This window comes from Antechinus flavipes, chromosome 5, assembly GCF_016432865.1.
Source record: "Antechinus flavipes isolate AdamAnt ecotype Samford, QLD, Australia chromosome 5, AdamAnt_v2, whole genome shotgun sequence".
Classification (NCBI taxonomy): Eukaryota; Metazoa; Chordata; class Mammalia; order Dasyuromorphia; family Dasyuridae; genus Antechinus; species Antechinus flavipes.
In genome coordinates this window covers 18,992,002-19,009,488 of record NC_067402.1, presented here as the reverse complement: position 1 = coordinate 19,009,488, position 17,487 = coordinate 18,992,002, and the positions used below count along the sequence as shown (strand labels likewise).

Here is a 17,487-nt window from a genome sequence, read left to right as displayed (position 1 = left end):
TCCATTTTGGGTGTCAACGCCCTGGGGGGAAGTGAGCCTGGTGTTCTAGTTTTGAGTCTGCTGGGTGATCCTGGATAAGTCAATTCTCCTCTCCAAGACCTTAGTTTTCTTAGTCTGTGAAATGGGGGGAGGCAGCCAGATGACTTCCAAAGTCTCTTTGACAGACTAAGCTTCTCTAACAATCCTACAATCTCACTTGAAGCTCCATGGCACTGATCTGTCATCAAGGATGTAGGGGATGTTGGGATGATGTTTGACGTGTATCTGGAAGGGCACGATGGGCTGACATGCAAGTCTTCTCTGATGACACTGATGAGATGTGGGGGCTGGAAGACCTTGCCAACAGGTTCCCCAGATCAGAAAGATTTCAGGCCTACCTCTGAGGAGGACTGTGTGACTGTTGTCCAAAAGTGTCTTGCCCAAGTTGGGGAGGGGATCAGTTTTGTAGCCACATCAGTTTTTGAAGACCATCCTCGGGGTTCTGCAGTGAAAAAAGCAAAGCTTTGGGGTCGAGGCAACGTTCAAATCTTTTCTCTAACATTTATTCCCTAGGTGATCTTGGCCAAGTCCCTGGACTTTGATCCCAACTAGTTATAGAGGTGTTTTTCTATCTGTATCTGTCGGGGGAAGGGGACACAGTCAACAGTAGGGACAATTTCTGGGCTGGTTTTAATTTCCTCCTGGCCTTTGGAATCTCTTCTCTGGCCTTGTTACCCCAGGTTAAGGGAACCATGTTCTTTTAAAAGAAAAAAAAAAAAGAACCTAACAAATTTGCCCTAAATACCTGTAGCAAGACATCTCCCCGTGTTCCTTTGTGGAACAGCGAGTGTGGAAGCGGGATGGCCCACAGGTGGGGAACATTGGATATTCTGGTAGATTTTGCTGATGCTTTAATGAATTTCCCTGATTTTTCTCTTTTAAAGTCTTCATTTTAATAAATAGTTCTCTGGGAAGGGAGTGAGGAGAAGAATATTGAATATGAAGAAACAAAAGAGACTAAGAGTTACTCTTTTTAGATGATTTTGATTTCAAGTTGAAAGAAATCTCAGAAGTCATTCAGTCTAGCTCTCATTTTTCAGTTGGGGAATATGAGGGGGAGTATGTTGCCACCATGCTGAGCAGTGGTTGAGCACTAGACTAGAAAATTCAAATTTGGCCTCAGATACTGTGTGACCCCAGGCACATTTGCCTCAGTTTACTATCTGTGAAACAGGATCATAATAGCACCAATCTTTTGGGATTGTTTTGAGGGAGGAGTAAAATGATAAAATATTTGCAGAAGGCTTTGAAGTATTCAAGCATCATAAAATTCCAGGTAGTATTATTATTATATTATACTTGTAGTAAGTGACGGAGTCCGAATTTGAGTGCAAACTTTCGGCCTACAGCTTCCCAGCTTCCTAGCTTCCCAGGTTCCCTCCTCCCCTCTTCCTTTTCTCACAGCTAGGAAGGGTTAAGTGTCTGAGACCAGATTTGAACTCGGGTCCTCCTGACTTCAGGGCTGGTGCTCTATCCACTGCGCCATCTGGCTGCCCCCTACAGCTTTTTTTCATCACAGCGTTTTAACTCTTCAATCCTCCAGCCCACACCAAGACACCATAAGTTTTGCCTGAAACCGATTTCTCTCCAAGGTTATACAACAACCAGATTACCAATGTTGGAGCCAAATATGTTGCTAAGATTGTGGAGGAGTGCACAAACCTCACACACTTGAAGTGAGTGAAACTGCCTTGGGGTAGAGGGGGAGGGAAGGAAAGGAGGGAAAGAGGGAGGGAAGGAAGGAAGGAAAGAAGGAGGGAGGGAGGGAGGGAGGGAGGGAGAGAGAGAGAGAGAGAGAGAAGAGAGAGAGAGAGAGAGAGAGAGAGAGAGAGAGAGAGGGGATGGTATGGGGAGGAGAAAGGGGAGGGAATGGAAGAAATGATGGGAAGGGGAGGAGGAGGAGGGGGACTGGAGCCAGGAGGGAGAGGGGAGAAGAGATTGGGAGTGGGAAGGAGAGAAGAGAAATGATGGGAAGGGGAGGGATGATGGGAAGGGGGGAGGAGGGGGAAAGGAAGGGGAAGGAGAGAAGAGATGGTGAGGAGGCATGGGATCCATTTTCTCCCTTCCCTTAGCTTTGTGGAGCCCTGTTAAAACTTGAAAAGTCAGCCTCGGCCTCAGGAAGGCCTGGGCCCTGGCAGTTGGGCCTTAAGTTCATCCAGTGCGATTGCCCCCCCCCCCCTTCCTCTTTCATTTTACAGATAAAGAAACTAAAGCCCAAGGAGAGGCCGGGCTCTAAGAGCAGAGTGAGCAGCAGGAGAGCGGGACAGGGCAGCGGCGCCTCTGGCTCTCCAGTGCTCTGTCCTTTATCCTGGTCACTGGAGGGTCAGTGGTCAGGGATGCTGTCAGGGAGACTGCTGTTTAGCTACAAGTCAGATTCCCTGGAATCCACGTATCCGCTGATTCTGAGATTCTGGGATACATTATATGCAGAGGGTAGAGCTCTGGGCTCCCGAGTTCGAATCCAGCCTCAGACCTTCACCAGCAGTGTGATCTTGGGCAAGTCTAATCCCGGTCTGCCTCAGGTTCCTCCTCTATAGAATGAGGACACTTTTTACACCTCCCCCCTTCCTTCCCTCCCCCCTCCCACATTGTTGTGAGGATCAAATGATACATTATCATTACTATTTATTTATTTTTGCATTTGGGGGTAAGTGACTTGCCCAGGGTCACACAGCCAGGAAAACTGTCTGAGGCCAGATTTGAACTCGGGCCCTCCTGACCTCAGGGCTGCTGCCCCCGAATGATACATTATTTGGGAAGTGCTTTAGCGGGGCTCCCAGCACGAGGGAGCACGTCAGTGTCAGCACTAAGGTAATTCCGAGGCACCTGTGGGAGAGCCTGGCCCAGGCCAGCGCTCTGTAAATGCCGGAGAGGAAGAGGAGGAGATCCTCTGGGGGTTCCCGTTGCTCGAGTGCCTCAGCTGCTTTCTGATTGGTCAGCCGGCCCGCTGATGACCAGTAGGTCCAGTCGGGGCCGCAGCGTTTCTGGTCATTGCTTGTTTCCCGTCCAGACGCCATAACTTTCTCCACAGACTGGGCTCAAACTACATAACGAGCGAAGGAGGAAAGTGCCTGGCTTCGGCGATCAAGAAGAGCAAGTCGATCATGGACGTTGGGTGAGTGGAGCCTTCTTAGCCCAGGCCCTTGGTGAGCGGCATTCTGGGACACGGGCTGCCCTCTGTGAGCCGCCCAGGGCCCTCCAGGAGAGGGGAGTCTTGGGGGCCTTTCTGGTATCCCCAGAAGTTACCCGTGGCAGGCACTGAATGCATGTGGATCGGTTGATGAGCTGTCAGAGCACTAAGGTCCCGGCCTTTCATGCTCGTGCCATCTTGTGAGGTTGGCACCTGTGATCCCATCATTCTGACCTCTGTGTCTGATGAGCTATGAGACCATTAAGGTCCAGCTTGTTCATGCTTGTGCCATCTTGTGAGGTTGGCACCTGTGATCCTGTGACTTTTACCTCTGTGTCTGATGAGCTGTCAGAGCACTAACGTCCCGGCCTTTCGAGCTCGCGGGGTTGGCACCTGTGACCTGTGACCCTGGGTCTGTCCCAGTTATTATTACCTAGAATGGAGAGGGGCACAAGTTTCCGGCCATGTGACTTCACTCGTCATGGGTTCACCTCTTCCTCCGTTCCCAGAGCCCCTACGTCTCTAGATCCAGCCCCGGGCCCTCCCGTGAGCTCCCGGCCCTTCTCTAACTCACAGTGATCTTCAGCATTTATGGAACGGACAAAGCACTTTATGTTGTTTTCTTACCTTCCCTCAGCCACCACCTCGGTGACTTGCCTAGAGCCACGCAGCTAATAAATATCTGGGGCTGGATTTGAATCCAGGTCCTTCTCCAAGCCTAGCCCCCCACCCACGTGCCTCCCAGCCTCCTGGAACTGCCTGTTAGAAGTCTCCCCCGGGGTGTCTGAGACCCAGCTCGGGCTCCACCTCCCCTGAGAAGACTTCCTAAAACCTCCCCCGGACAAGCGCGCTCTCGTCCGATTCCTCCTGGACTCCCGGGCCCCCGGCTCTCCACTGGGGGGTTATTTGTGCCCCCTGAAGGCGGGCCGGGCAGCCTGGTCTCTGCACCCCTCCTGCCCAGCCCACAGGCCTCCGGGACACGAAGGAAGCTTCTCTCTCTGCCCCCTGCGTTCCCCTTTGTGCCGAGCGAGACGGTTTGGGGTCTCGTCCACTGTCTCAAGGCCAGGCCCTTTCACACGCTCGCTCTGTGAGCGGCCACCTCCCAGCGTCCCTCAGCTGGTCTCGGAGCGGGGCCGGAAGGCGCGGGCTCCAAACCTGGGGATTTCTCCCTGGGCCGCGCTGCCCCTCGGCCGCCTCAGCTCTTAGGCGCCTCTGAGATGGCTGGGTGAGCCTGGGGATACCGAACTCCCTCTTTTCCCTGCAGGATGTGGGGCAATAAGATAGGGGACGAAGGGGCCAAGGCCTTTGCGGAGGCACTGAGGAATCACCCCAGCTTGTGCAACTTGAGGTAACCAGGGTCCCTCGGTACCTGTGGGGTAACATGTTCTTGGGAAGCGGGAGCAGCTCCCCCCTCCAGGCCCATCCCACGTCCCTCCTCCTTTGCAGGGGAAGAGGGATGGCTTGTGTTAGAGTCCCACCCCCTTCTCTTGTTTCTCATTCTCAGAATTCTGGGGGTGGGAGAGCTGCCCACCTCCTCTCCCTTCACATCCGCCCCCTTCTCCATCCCAGTCCCTCCTTAGTCCTGCCTCCGGGTCCTGGGCCTTCCTGTTACACAGACCTAAGGAGATGGGACCCAAGGCCGGCGGCCCTGTCCGGGGAGCCTTGTCCGGGGAGACCAGCGGCCCTGTCCCGGGGAGCCTGGCGGCCCTGTCCCGGGAGCCCAGCGGCCTTGTCCGGGAACCCGCCAAAGAATTCCCCATGGCCTGCTGCTGGCCTGTGGCCACAAGATGGCCTGAAAGACCTCAGGGTGCTTGGAGGGCTCTGGAGACCTTTGCTGAGGGTTTCCCTGGCTGGGCTCTGGACACGGCCGTTAGCCGAGCTCGGAGGGAGGCTTCTCCCCTCGGCCAGGAGATCAGCGGGTCTGACTGGGAAGGTCCCTAAGGGTGGCTCCCTGGTCAGCGCCCGGGGATGGGGCAAGAGTGGCTGGGAAACAGCCCTTGTGGTTCCCTCCCCAGTCTCGCCTTCAACGGCATCTCCACGGAAGGAGGAAAAAGCCTCGCGAAAGCGCTCCAGCAGAACAGCTCGGTGAAGATCTTCTGGTGAGGGGCGCGGGGGACCCGGGCCCGGGAAATCCCAAAGGGCGGCTCGCTAGGCCATGGAGCTCTCAGTTGGCGCATGGAGAGAGCGTGGAGCCGGAAGTCAGGAAGCCCCGGGTTCAAACTCTGCCTTGGGCGTTTAACAGCTGTGTGACCCTGGGCAGTTAGTGCTCATCCCTCAGCCTCCATTTTGTCATCTGTGAAATGGGGATAAAAATAGCACCTGCTCCCTGGTATAAACACAGCACAAAAGGGGAGGGGCTAATGACTGCGGAAGCAGGAAGGTGGGGGGGGGGGGGGAGGCCGGGACGGGGGACACAACATACTCTAGTCGACTGAGCTTTTCCTTTGCTGCCCAGGACAAGCTAACCACATCCTGTCTGTCCAGGTTGACCAAAAATAACCTTGATGATGAAGTAGCCGAGAGCTTGGCGGAGATGCTGGAAGTCAATCAGACGCTGACGGATTTGTGGTAATTTTATCTTCCACAGCCCCCCTTCTTTAGACCAGGGACGTCCCACTCCTACAGGAACGGGGTGACTAAAAGGCAGCCTCACGTGACCAGGAGCTGCGTCCCGCAGTGCTTCTTGTTTTGTTAAACGTGGCCCAGTTAAGTTTTAAGTCTGGTCTGGGCTGTGGTTGCTGACTTTGCTCTCTGTCATTTTTACATCTGTGGGATAGAGGGAAGCGTGAGTGTGTGTCTGTGTGTGAGAGAGTGTGTGAGAGTGTGTGTGAGTATGTGTGTGTGTGAGTGTGAGAGAGTGTGAGTGTGTGAATGAGTGTGTGAGTGTATGTGTGAGTGTGTGTGAGTGTGAGTGTGTGTGAGAGTGTGTGAGTGTGAGTGTGTGTGAGTGTGTGAATGAGTGTGAGAGTGTATGTGTGAGTGTGTGTGAGTGTGAGTGTGTGTGAGAGTGTGTGAGTGTGTGAGTGTGAGTGTGTGTGAGTGTGAGAGTGTGTGTGTGAATGAATATGTGAGTATGAGTGTGTGAGTGTATGAGTGTGAGTGTGTGAATGAATGTGTGAGTGTATGAGTATATGTGAGTGTGTGTATGAATGAGTGTGAATGAGTGTGTGTGCGTGTGTGTGAATGAGTGTGTGTGCGTGTGTGTGTGAATGAGTCTGTGAGTGTATGAGTATATGTGAGTGTGTGTATGAATGAGTGTGTGCGCGAGTGTGTGTGTGAATGAGTGTGTGAGTGAATGAGTGTGTGTGAGTGAGTGAGTGAATGAGTGCGTGTGAGTGTGTGTGGGGTGATTGTGCAGAGCCCTGGGCTGTGACACGAGAGCACCTGTGCCATTTAGGGGAGGAGAGGAGGGACCAGGGGGTTTTACAGCCTGACACTCAGGGCCCGGTGCGTTGGACACGTCCCTTCCCCTGCCCCAGCTCCATCGCTGCCCCTGCCCAACGAGGAGGTTGGACAAGGTGACCTCCAAGGCCCCGACTGTCTCGTGTCTGCTCTGGCTTGTGCGGACTTACTGGACGTACGTGCGAGTTTTCGCCCTTGTTAGAATATAAGCTCCTCGAGACTAGCAAATGTTTTGCTTTTGTCTTTGTGTCCCCAGCATCCCCAGCACATAGTGGCTCCTTTACAAATGTTTGTGGACTGATTAAATCCATGACAATCTGATGATCTCTGCCAGTGCTGACTGAGATAGAAATCAGGCCGGGCCAGGGGCAGAGGGAGGGGCTCCTCCCCAGGAGACCCCCTTCTCTCCTCCATCTCCCCACCTTATTCTTTAAGAGAGGCGGCAGCAGGAAGGGGGAGGGAAGGGGGACGAAGTGGAGGCGGTCGGGCTGAGGCGGGCAGGCGTCCACTTCCAAGGATGGCTCTCGTGGCCTTGTCCAGGGCCCCAGTTTGCCATCGGTAACTTTGGTCCTGGCAGAGACCTGCCGTCCTGGGCCAAGCTTCCCAATGGTTATCGCCGCCATTTTATGATGGATAAAGTACCCACCAAAAATTCAGCGACCCGGGTGTTTCTAATGGAGAGAGCTGGGTTTCTAACTCACAATGAGGCTTTGGTCAATTCATTTTTCAATTGAGTAAAAAGCCTTTGTTAAGGACCTCTAGAGCAGGTGGTCCCAGATCCAAAGCCCGTGATAGAGATGAGCAGGCCCAGCCTCTCACCTCCCACCTCAGCCCCCCTCGGTTTTCCAAAGCAGTTGCCTGTTGGGAATGGGAGCTTTGAGCCAAGTAAAATACCCAGCCGGCCTCGCCTCCCTGCTCCTGTTTGCCCCTTGCTCCAAGCCAGAAGAGTGAGCCTTGGAGGGGGTGGGGGTGGGTGTGGGTGTGGGGGGCTTTCAGAAACACACTGTTCCTCGTGGCCACGTCCCGACCTCGGGAGCTTTTGGCCCCTTCCCTCCTTCCTGGAAGACAAAGTGATTTCTGATGGCCCAGGGCAGGACGTGTTCAGAATTACCAGGCCATGAATGTTTAATGTAGGGCAGAGCTATCTGTCTTGTGTCGAGTCTCACGGGTTCTGGGAAAGACTCAGGACCCCGAGCGAGCAGTAACGCACCCGGCGCAAGCTCCAGCCACGTTTCTTGTCCCGACTCTGAGTCTTTACTAAAGCCTGGCCTAAGGACCTCTGGTGGCTCTCCTGCCGGGACCCGTGAAGACTTTCAGATCATGGCAGGTGAAAGCCGACTTCTCTCTCTCAGAAAGTAGAAAGGATCAGAGATCTGAATCTAAGGAGGAAACCTCAGGGGCTGCCCAGCTGGTCCAATCCCCCCATTTTTCAGATGGGGAAACTGAGGCTAGGCAGTGCTATTGTAACTGGAAAGTTTCCTGAAGTTAAGGTTAGAGGCCGAACAGCCCAGCCCCTCGTTTTACAGATGGGGAAGGGAGGCCTAGACTTGCCCAGTGTCACACACGGGCGGCAGAGTTGGGACCCGGCTTTGTCTCAGTAGCAGATCCCGTCTGCCTTCTAGAATCCACTCTAGAATCAGAGTTTGGAGGGTATGGGAGGGAGAAGACTGAGGCAGAAATCGCCCTGACTATGTAGACCCTCCCACCTCCTCATGGTCCCAGGTAGCTCCAGCCATCCCTCCATTAGGTCTCTTGGTCCAACCCACCGCCTTCCACTAGAGCCCCCTCTGCATCCCGGGGGGGAATCGCGAAGCCTCTGCTGGAGCACGTCCAGTACCGGGGAGCTCTGAGGCAGAATGTGCCACGAGTCCCCTTGGTCACGGCTTAACCCCATCTAACACCTGAAACCCGGCCATCCTCCTTCCCCATGAAGCAAAGGGGGTGAGTACAGCAGCCCGGGAGGGTCTTTGAGAGCAGCAGTTAGAAGGAGCTCTGGGGAAAGTGCACCTCGGCCATGAAAATTGCTCCGTGCCCCTGCGTGCTGCCCGTGTCCGCTGCCCTTCTGCCCCCGCGCCACGATGAGGGGTGTTTACCACGTGGCCCCTTCTTTTTTCAGGCTCATTCAGAACCAGATCACGGCCAAGGGGGTCTCCTGCCTGGCGGACGCCCTCCGGAAGAACTCCACCATCCTCGATATTTGGTATGGCCCTTCCCTCCTTGTGGGCGGGGACGGAAACACTGGCGAGCTCGGGGTGCGCGAGATGAATCCCCTCTCTGGGACTGTTCCCCTTCTCCTCCCACTTCCTTGGATTCCAGACAGGTTTCCAGATCCTGAAGCGCGCTCCCTCAGGTCAGAGGAAGCTTGTGCTGAGGAAGAATCGCCAAGTGGTTTGCTCCTCTTGTGTTAATGGAATTAGTGATTCTGCATAAAGGGTTGACCTCGAGGACCCTTTCAGCCCCTCCCATGCCCACCAAGGGCACCATGGCTACAACGGCCCTGAGAAAGCCCTGATTCCAGTGTCTGGTAACCACCCATTGGGTCCAGAAGAGTAAATGACGACACAGATTTCCCTCCTCTCCCAAGGAAACGGGCAACCACGGTAACGGAAACGTGGCCCGGGCCGGCAGACGCCATGGCGGTCTCCGCTGGTTTTGTAGCTTCCCAGCCGGACTCGCTTTATTCACTGTGACAGGGAGATCAGTGAGAGGGGGCGATGACGAGGGCTTCTGCCCTGGGTAACTAGCGGCTGGGACTCTCCAACCCTGCTGCTCACGAGCCCCCTTTTAGGAGGCTTCTTCAGTGGACCGTTGACATCCATTAGTTTTGACAAAGGATTATTCACTAGAAAGGTGTAACAAGGAAAGAATCCCCCCAAACTCCGACTTCTTCACCCGCTTGATCTAATTTAAAGGGGTCGATACAAAACATCTCTGCCCCAGCCCAGGGCCGAGCTGCCGCCAGAGTTCTTTGTTAAGGTTTTGGGGGACATGTCTCGATCTCAGTGGTCACCTAGCATTCCTTGGATGTGACTCCGGTTACATTTCGAGCATTCCCATCTCGGAAAACGCACTCAGCGAAGTCGGCAGAGAGGGAACGAAATGCAGCAGCAGCAGCTCTGTGTGTTCACAGAACGTGGCGGCAGCTGGGAGGAGAGCCTCCCTACCTGGCAGCCCACAGCAGTCTCCCTCACTGTTAGATAAGCGAAGGAGAGCTCACCTGCTCAGAATTTTTATCCGCATTCAGTGGCCGCTTAGTCCCAGGGAGATCATTTGGCTTTCCAACTTTTCAGCTAAGAATACTCTTAAGTTTTATCCTCAGATCAAAAAGCCCAACATTTGTCCTCAAAACAAGTTTTAAAGACATTCTTGGGAAGGGGGAGATTGTGGGTGAATAGGGAAGGGAGGAACATGGAAGGTTTTTTTAGGGTACACTCATGAAGTAGGAAATGAGGTCATCTGTTAGAGTCAAATAATGATCCTTGCACTAAATTCATTTGTTTGGGGTTATTCTTGAAGGTATACACCCTCTACATTTCAGTGCTCTGAGGCAAAGCCCTAAGTGTCCTACCCTAGGCCAGTCTGCTATAGACATGGGAAGCAGTATAGATGGAAAACACTGGAAGCAGAATAAACCAAATACATATTCCTAAAGAACTAAGCTGCTCTGCAATAGGGAAGGGGCAGCTTGAGCAGGAGAGGGGCTGGTTTAGTTTCCTCATGTGCCCAAATGGTCCTTGTCACACAAGTTTCTGCAACAACTCAGGCATGAAGCTGTCCTTCAGGACGCAGGAGGGGCTCCCCTGAGAACTGGGAGGAGCGGAGGAGGGCTTGGTAATGCTGAAAGTCTGGTCTTGACTGTCAGTCCAGGTCCTCACGCCCTCGTTCTGGGCTGTAGAGGGCAGGAACTCTGGACCTCCAGAAAGCTAGCCCAAACATTATTCTGGGGGGTGTGGAAGGCTGTCTCCGGGTGGGCCAAAGGGCCAGATTGTTGACTGCTCAGTCAGTGGCCGGGGAGGCAAGCTCCAGCACAGATAATCCTGGCTGAGCTTCCACCCCCTGAAGCCGGTCAAGGACCTTGTGGTATTAGCAGCTGCAAAGTAGCACCCACCCCTTCTGTCTGAACAGTGGGTGGGTGTAAGTTAGCAGAGTTTTTGTTTGTTTTAAAAGGGAAAAAAAAACCATACGCCCTTTCCTTCTAATTCCGGCCAGACTGCCCACTCCCTCTTTTGCTGGTCAGACAGATCAGCCAGGAAGGCAAACCATACTTTGGGTCTGTGTCAGACGGGCCCCATTCAGGGGCCTGGGGCGTGGGGTTCCACACTTTAGGAAGGGCGTCTGATGATCTGAAGAATGGTGGGAAAGAGAAGCTGGGGTGGGGGAGAGCCACCGCTAACAGGCTGACGCATCGCTATGCACTGACTGCACCAAATACTCTGCCAAAGCTGGTGACGCAAATTAGCGACAAAAAGTCCCTGCCCTCAAGAGGCGTCCGTTCTGACGGGAGACAGACACACGGATGATTATATAGGAGATAAAAGGGAAGGGAGGGACCTGCAGGAAGTGATGTTTGGGCTGATTCATAAAAGAAGTCACAGCGGAAACTAAGAAACGGCATTCTAGGCAGGAGGAACTCACAGAGAAAAGGCCCAGAGGTGGGAGACGCCATGTAGAAGGACAGCCAATAGTGTCTGCTGGAGAGTGTGAGAGCAGGAGTAATGTAAGAAAAGAAGGGCCCAGATGGAGAAAAGCTTCATGAGCAGTAGGGTTGGACTAGTAAAGAAGGGAATGTGGAGCCTGGAGATGAGATGATCTGGGGATGCGGTGCCTGTCTTGGGATAGTTGATGGCCTAGGGCTTTGACTTGCTCTGCTTAAGCTTGAAGCAGGGTTCTTAACCTTCCTTGTGTCCTGCACCCCTGAGCCTCCCCGCTCCCCCCAATAGTGTCAGGCAGCTGAAGCTGTGGACTCTTAGAACCGAGTTTGCTGCTCACATTCAGGGTGAAGGGAGAGGCTCAGTTTCAGTTGGGGGTTAATAAAATGAACAAAGTCATTTCCCCCTCCCAAATGCACGGACCCCCTGAAATCTCTTCCTAGACCCTTGAACCTCAGAAGCTGGTCCTCATCAGTGCCAAGGAAGGAGGAGGTCAATAAAGAGACATTTCCAAGGGGTTGATTTAGGCTTGTTGGAAGGAAAACTGCCTAAGGAAACATAAAGGGTAGGGAGGTCTTGGAATGAAGGATGACACTTGAGAGAGAATGACTGGGGCGGCTAGGTGGTGCTATAGCGTACAGATCATCTTCTCTGGAGGCAGGAGATGGGTTCCAATCCAGACCCTTGCCTCAGTTTCCTCATTTGTAAAATGAGTAGAAAAGGAAATGGCAAACCACTCTTGAATTTTTGCCAAGAAAACCCCAAATGGGGTCACAAAGAATCAGACACAATTGAAATAACTAAACAATAGAAGGGGAAAGATGCTCAGATTGGACCAGATGGCCCCCGAATTCCCTTCTATGGACAAGTAGCAACCAGAAGCCCCTGCTTGCAACAACTGGTTATGTTGGTTGAGGCTATGGAAAGGCTTGGAGGTACCAAACCTAGTACAAAAGAGCTCGGGGAGCCCTGGCTTGTTGTTCATAAAGCACACCTTGTTGAGGACCACTTGTAAAAGTGTAGAACCCAGAAAAGCCTGTAAAAAGGTTCAAGAGAACTGTACTTTTAAGAAAGTGGCTTGGTTCTCCAAAGTTACCCCCCCCCCCCATTGTGACCACTTTTTTTTTATTAAAGCTTTTTATTTTTCAAAACATATGCATGGATAATTCTTCAACATAAACCCTTGCAAAACCCTGTGTTCCAATTCCCCCAGCTCCTTCTCTAGATGGCAAGTAGTCCAATATTTGTTAAACATAGAAGTATATGTTAACTCCAATATATGCATACATATTTATCTAGTTATCTTACTGCACAAGAAAAATCTAATCAGAAAAAAAAAGAGAAAGAAAATCAAATGCAAGCGAACACCACCATAAAGAGCGAGAATGTTATGTTGTGAACCACACTCGGTTCCCAAAGGTCTCTCTGGGTGCAGATGGCTCTCTTCATCAGAAGATCATTGTAATTGGCCTGAATCATCTGATTGTTAAAGAGAGCCATGTCCATTAGGATTGATCATCACCTAATCTTGGTGTTGTCATGTACAATGATCTCCTGGTTCTGCTCGTTTCCCTCAGCATCAGTTCACATAAATCTTCCCAGGCCTCTCTGAAATCATCCTGCTGATCGTTTCTTATCGAACAATAATATTCCATAACTTTCGTATCCCAGAACTTGTTCAGCCATTTTCCAGCTGTCGGGCATCCCCTCGGTTTCCAGTTTCTTGTGTGGCCACTTTCTGAAAGGGACAGTTCCCTTGAACCTTTTTACAGGCTTTTCTGGGTTCCACACTTAAGTGTGGCCCTCAACAACATCCCCTTGTTTCAATAGTGTTGAGCTGTCACGTGGGAGACGCTCGGTGGGAGTCCCGGCCACTTGGAGCCTCTCCCAGCATCTTGAAAAATAGTCGCCTGAACCCCCCTCCCCTCCTAAATCACCTTGTGCCCCAATTAACTTCCTTCACCTTCTGCTTCCCAACAGCTTAAATGGGAACCCCATCAAGCCTGAGGAGATCGGAGTTTTTCAAGATGAGAAGAGGTTCCATTTCTGAGGAGCTGCGTCTGCCAGCGCTTTCTGGGGCCGGAAAGAAATGCGCCGTCGGAGCCAGAGACGCAGCCTCCCGGGCTTGGGGACGAGAGCCTGGGCCGGCTGTCGGGGCGGAGCTTGGGGACAACGGTGGTCCTCATGGTGCAGCCCCCTCACCCCCCGGGGCACCGGGCAGACGAGGCCGCTGAGAGCAGCCCATTTTGCCTTTTCCGATAAAGGATTAGGGGACAGACCGGATTTTTCTCGCGGCAGAATCCGGTTTTTGGACATTTTTGGATCGTGTTTATGTGGCCAGAGGCTCGTGTCCACAGCCCTAATTTTCTGTCCGTTTCCATTAGCAGTGTTGTGCACACACTAAGCCCTTCAGCTGTGGTAAGGGGAAGAATTTATTTTTCTATGTAATGGGAGGAAGAAAAGTGTAAAAGAAAATTCCGAGCTGGCCGAGCTTGGTTCCTGCCAGTGCCTGAACCTCCCCCGAACCCGAAGGCCGCTGAGCGGTGCAGTGGATCAGGGCACGGGGGACTTACAGACAGGAAGACCTGAATTCAAATCCTGCTTCACATGCTGGCTGAATGAAACTCGGCAGGTTTCCTCATCTGTAAAATGGGAATAATGCTAGAACTTACCTCACAGGGTGGTTGGGAGGATCAAATGAGATACAGAGTGCCTTGAAAACCTAAAGTGATGCCTTAAAAAAATTATTGGGATTATTATCGTGGAAATAAATCACTGCTGGCATCTAGGAACTGAGAACCACAATGACATGGGGCCATAGATTCCGAGTGGAAGGGACCCCACAGTGGGGAGGAATAAGCACTTATGTGGCGCCTACTGCCTATGAGCCGGGCTCTTTTTACAAATATCATCCCATTTGATCTTTGTCTCAGCCCTGTGAGGTCGGTGCTATTATTATCCCCATTCTGCAGATGAGGAGACCAAGGCAGACAAGTGCTCTGGGCCCTCTAGTCCAGCCGCCTCAGTAGGCACATGAGGAGACTGAGGCAGGAGATGTGGCCGAGCCTGACGTCTGGTCTCCATGTTGGCGTGGCCAGCGCCGGCGCGCTTCTGGGACTAAGTGCTCGATAAATACGAGTGCTTCATCAAACCGTCTCTGTTGTCCTCATTCCACAGTGCTACCTTAAGGGGTGTTGTTATACCCACTCCCCAGACGGGGAGACTGATCCCCCAGTGACTCAGGGCCCCAGAAATGGTTAGAAGCCGGTGCTTTGTGCTTGGAAGGCAGGCAGAAGCTTTGGATCTCTCAGATCCAGGACTTGTGGGCTGAAGTCTCAGCCCCCCCAGAGCGGAGGGCCCCCGGGGCCAAAGCAGAGACAGGAGGGAGAAAGCTAAAGCCCCGTGACAATCCGCACTGGGCTCGGGATTGGGGGCGGCTCTCCATGCAGCCGGGGCGATTGTGGGGGGCCCAACCTCAACCCAAACGGCTAAGAGGAATTACCCAGGATGCAAAGCAGCAAAGGAGCGGCCGCGAGGGCAAGGGGAGGCGGCGGTGTTGGCCACGGGCTAATGGGAAAGCCTGACTCGGGCTCAGCGCCTGCGGGAGCTCAGGACCTTCTCAGAACCGCGGCTTTAAAACACGTAAAGGACGTGGGTCCCCAAGGAAGCCAATTATGGTGAAAAATAATCGTCAAAATGTTCCTTAGAACCCAGTTCTCTGTCTCCAGGTTCCGGATTTGGGGGAGACTCCCAGAGTGCCGCTTACTTCCTGCTGAAGGATCCTGGGCCCTCCCGAGACCTCCAGGCTCGTGCCATCCCTCAGCACCCACCAGTCGGGGGAAGGGGAGAAGCCCCGCTCTGTGGGCTCCGCTTTGGCCCTTATGGGGGAGGGCCCCCCTTCCTGGCCTGGGGGCGGTCCCTGTCTGAGAACTTCTGGATGGAGATCAGTCCCCCCCCCACTCCCCGTCCCCCTGCAGATGTCGCCTTCTTCCCTTCTCAGGCCAAAGCTTGGAGGCGAAAGCCTGGCTGAGAGCCCAGTGAAGAGCGGGCTTTGGGGGGCAGGTTCGAGGGAGGGAAGGCACCATGGCCCACCTGGGGAGGCGGGAGGGACCTGGGGAGGGGGGGTCGGCTCTGGGAATGCTCCCTGGGAAAGGCTGTAACCTGGAATATTAGCAGGGGCCCTGGAGCAGGAGAAGGGCACTCTTGGGAGCGTAGGACGCTTGGGTCCACTTCGGGACTGGGCGGCCATGATGGCTTGACCGTTTTATGGGAATGAGGTTGGAATAAAGGGGCCCTGTTCAGGCAGGTCTGAGGAACCGATCCTCTGGGAAACAAAACTTTTAAATTCCTGGTTTTAGCTATAGGGAGCTTCCTGAAAGGGCCAGGGTCCGGACCTGGTCACTTTATCCTGATTGCCTCAGTTTCCTCATCTGTCAAATGAGTTGGAAAAGCAAAAGGATCTTTGCCAAGAAAACCTCAAATGGGGTCATGAAGTTGGATACGACTGAAAAATAACTGAACAAATATAAGAATTGATTAAAAGAACTGGGAAGGTCCGGCTAAAAAAAGAATCTTGAAGAGAGAGAGAGAGGACACATTGAGAAATGTAGGTGATAAAAAAAAATCCACAAATAAAAGTTCATTTTTAAAAGAAGAAAGTCCAGGGAGGAGAGAACAGGCTGGGGGATGGCCCACTGTTCAAAAAAGACAAGTCAGCGACCAAAAAAGAGGTTTGTGGGAATAAATACGGCAAGCTCCGAGCACCCAACGCAGCATCTCTTTGGGCCTCATAACCCCATAGTCCCCTAGGGAGGGACACAGGAGGTACTCTGACGTGCTTATGCATCCAGACCAGCCATCCCAGCTCTCATCTGGGGGCGGGGGTGGGGGGTGGGACGAATGCCAGACAGACCCTCTCTGCCCACACATGTCATGGGGGTGAGAAGCATGTGGGCAGAGCTGCCCCGAACGAGGCCCGAAAGCGGGAAATGAGCCCAAACACAGCCTGGAAAACCTTCTCACTGCCCAAGACTGTAAGCTGCAGAGAAGGGCTGGCCTGCACTGTCTCACTCCTAGGCCGGTCATCCAACATGAAGCAAAGGATTCGTCCAAGAGTCGAGAGTACTGGGCCGGACTGGAGCCTCCCGGGAGGAACGCCACCGGCCGCCAGATCCTCCTCCGCCCCAAAGCACATTCTGCGTCCGCTCAGGCCAGTTGTTGACCACGGTCGCCTGGACTCACAGCACAAAACACAGCGAAGGAGGAAATGGGCCAGCCCGTCAGCACCCCCCGAGGCGGCCGGTCAGCAAGCTCTCCCCACCTTAGCAGGGACAGGCTCTGCGGAAGTCCCACCGCTAACTAACTCACTGTTCAACGGCCAGAGAGGAAATAGGACTCCTGTCCCCCTTGGAAGACAGCCCGGAAAGCCAGTGTTCCAAAGGTCCTTTTCCACACGGCCTCCAAACCTGCCGCGGAGGCGAACAGCCCCAAAGTAGGCCAAAAGGACCAGCCTGGGTCAGCGAGGAAAAATGGCAAGTTCTTAGTTCTGCAAAACAAAGAGAATAAAAGAGGAGAAATTTAAGCACCTAAACAACGCTTGTCAATGAAGGGCAGGGAGGGCACAAATGATCGGTCCTTGTTCTAAGCTCTGAAGAAAGAAGTACGAGCAAAAAAGTGGGCAGTGCCTGTCCTCAAGGAGCTTAGGTTCTAATGGAAAAAGATCATCCATAAAAGGGAGCTGAGTGTGTGAGTGTGTGTGTGTATGTGTGTGAGTGAGTGTGTGAGTGTGTATGTGTGTGTGAGTGAGTGTGTGTGTGAATGTGTGAAAGTGTGTGTGAGTGTGTGTGAGTGTGTATGTGTGTGTGTGTGTGTATGTGTGTGTGTGAGTGAGTGTGTATAAGTGAGTGTGAGTGTGTGTGTATGTGTGTGTGTGAGTATGTGTGAGTATGTGAGTATGTGTGTGTGTATGTGTGTGTGAGTGTGTGTGTATGTGTGTGTGAGTGAGTGTGTGTGAGTGAGTATGGGCGTGCAGGATCCCCAAAGGTCTTGACAGCCTATGATATTGGGCCACATCAAATTGCTTTCCAGAGTGAGTACCAAGAGAGTATGAGTGCGCCCACATTGTTTGACAGCCTGCAGAGGGGCAGCTGCGAGGGGATTTTTAGCTATGTCACATGAGAGTGGGCAGCGAGGGAGTACCATAGTGAAAAGAGCATTGAGAATCAGGAAGACATACTTCCAACCGAGGTATGACCCCGGACAAGTCCC

The 17,487-nt window shown here is 53.0% G+C and overlaps 1 protein-coding gene across 3 annotated transcripts in view; it reads left to right on the top strand.

Moving 5' to 3' along the window:
- The window catches only part of NOD1 (nucleotide binding oligomerization domain containing 1), a 46,868-nt gene extending 32,497 nt beyond the window's left edge, over nt 1-14,371 (top strand). The window contains exons 6-12 of one of the 3 annotated variants that reach the window (XM_051963421.1): nt 1,632-1,715; nt 3,050-3,154; nt 4,434-4,517; nt 5,185-5,268; nt 5,654-5,737; nt 8,688-8,771; nt 13,201-14,371. In XM_051963421.1, the coding sequence (XP_051819381.1) occupies nt 1,632-1,715; nt 3,050-3,154; nt 4,434-4,517; nt 5,185-5,268; nt 5,654-5,737; nt 8,688-8,771; nt 13,201-13,270 (595 nt within the window). In that variant the 3' untranslated portion in view covers nt 13,271-14,371. Of the gene's footprint in view, nt 1-1,582; nt 1,716-3,049; nt 3,155-4,433; nt 4,518-5,184; nt 5,269-5,653; nt 5,738-8,687; nt 8,772-13,200 lie in introns of those variants that run through there. The other 2 variants (XM_051963422.1, XR_007947900.1) reach the window with 2 other exon arrangements.
- Nucleotides 14,372-17,487: the final 3,116 nt, after the last annotated feature.